This window comes from Octopus bimaculoides, chromosome 12, assembly GCF_001194135.2.
Source record: "Octopus bimaculoides isolate UCB-OBI-ISO-001 chromosome 12, ASM119413v2, whole genome shotgun sequence".
In the NCBI taxonomy this organism is placed as follows: domain Eukaryota; kingdom Metazoa; phylum Mollusca; class Cephalopoda; order Octopoda; family Octopodidae; genus Octopus; species Octopus bimaculoides.
The window spans coordinates 39066085-39067718 of NC_068992.1; the positions used below are offsets into that span (position 1 = coordinate 39066085).

The following is a 1634-nucleotide window of genomic DNA, read 5'->3' on the forward strand; positions in this document are numbered from 1 at the left end:
AGAGAGAGAGAGAGAGAGAAGATGTCTTGCTCTGTGTGTGTGTGAGTGAGAGAGAAGGAGAGAGTGTGTGTCACTGTGTGTGTGGGCATTTAAAAATGCTCATTCACCTGAGAAACACATGTATGCATATGTATTTATGTATGTCCATGTATATGGCAGATAATGGGTGTATGTATGTGTTTGTGTGCGTGTGTGACTGATCCTACCCATTTTAAACATACATGACAACACCCCCTCTCTCTCACTCACACACTCACTTACTAAAAGAAAATGCAAAAAAAACTAAATAAAAAAAAAAAATTACTCCTACAGACTGGTCAGCCTACAACATAGTTTTCGGAAATGCTCTTTAAAATCGGCAATAGACAAATTACGTCCGATGACAACGGATACATTGGCACTACCACCATTGGCCACACTGAATCCAGCCGTGATGACTTATGTTCTGCCGTTTACCCAAATCTTACAACGGAATACATAAAACCAAACTGGCTTCCTGACAGGGCTATTATTGCACCTACAAATGCTGCTGCGAACACTTTTGACTACGATTTACTCAGTCAGCTTCCTTCTCAAGAACGTTGTTACAGATTAGTTGACACCGTTACAGACCTCGATCAGGTTATACAATTTCCAACAGAATTTCTCAACTTTCAAGATTCTCCTGGACTCCCTCCCCATGAACTTCACTTAAAAGTCGGTTGCCCTGTTATCCTCCTACGCAATCTAAACGCACCCAAACTATGCAATGGAACTCGCCTTGTGGTTAAACAAATGATGGACTACGTCGTTGAAGCCCAAATTATCTCAAGACACGGCAAAAACGCTACTGTTTTCATTCCGAAAATTCCGCTAACCCCAACAGACTGCTCCTACAGTAATTTTTGAACGTCTTCTGCAAAGCAGCCCTACAGTAATTTTTGCTCTACTGTGTTCTTCACATCCACACCAAACTGTAACCGTAAGCAATCAGGCTTCCTGCAAGCGTTTCATTGATATTTTGCTTCGTTTCCCTGATTGCTGTTAACAGTACATTACCTTCGATGATCCTTCTTACTTCACGCACGCTGTTCGCCCTATAAGAATGCTCTGGCATTTATTTTTGTACATCCTGTTTGTATATTTGCAGTAAATGTTTGCTTTTCTTTATCATACATGACTTTCATTGAAAAAATAAAAAGCTTCAATGCGATTGTATCAGGTATTACGAGAACAATAAGTACATGATACAAAACGCTGCAAGTAAGACATTGGATCCATAATGCCTACTGCAATTGCGATCCCATTTCATGGACTTTCATTTATTACTAACTGCCAAGTTTGTGTTAAAAAAAATTATTCATTACCTAAGTTTTTTAATACTATATCATATAGCTGCCAACGAAATTGGTAATTATACATTTTACACTTATCAACTGGAAACGACTTCTAGCTGCGGACTAATTCAACTTAAACCGTCCTCAGGAGCGTATCATTATAATAATTACAACGTCCAAAGGACGGATGAATTTGCTAGTTCAGTTCATAAAACCAGTTTACATATTTCTTTTGCAATCTCTTTTTTTTTATAATTGTCATTTTACTTGTAACTGCACCTTTTCTGTTTTAAAACCCACAAAAAATTATTTTTGAGT

The 1634-nt window shown here is 38.1% G+C and overlaps 1 protein-coding gene across 1 annotated transcript; it reads left to right on the forward strand.

Moving 5' to 3' along the window:
* The first annotated feature begins 342 nt into the window (after positions 1–342).
* LOC106879068 (uncharacterized) lies at positions 343–888 on the forward strand. Its single transcript, XM_014928499.1, has one exon. The coding sequence runs from the start codon at positions 343–345 to the stop codon at positions 886–888; it is 546 nt and encodes a 181-aa protein (XP_014783985.1).
* The last annotated feature ends 746 nt before the right edge of the window (positions 889–1634 follow it).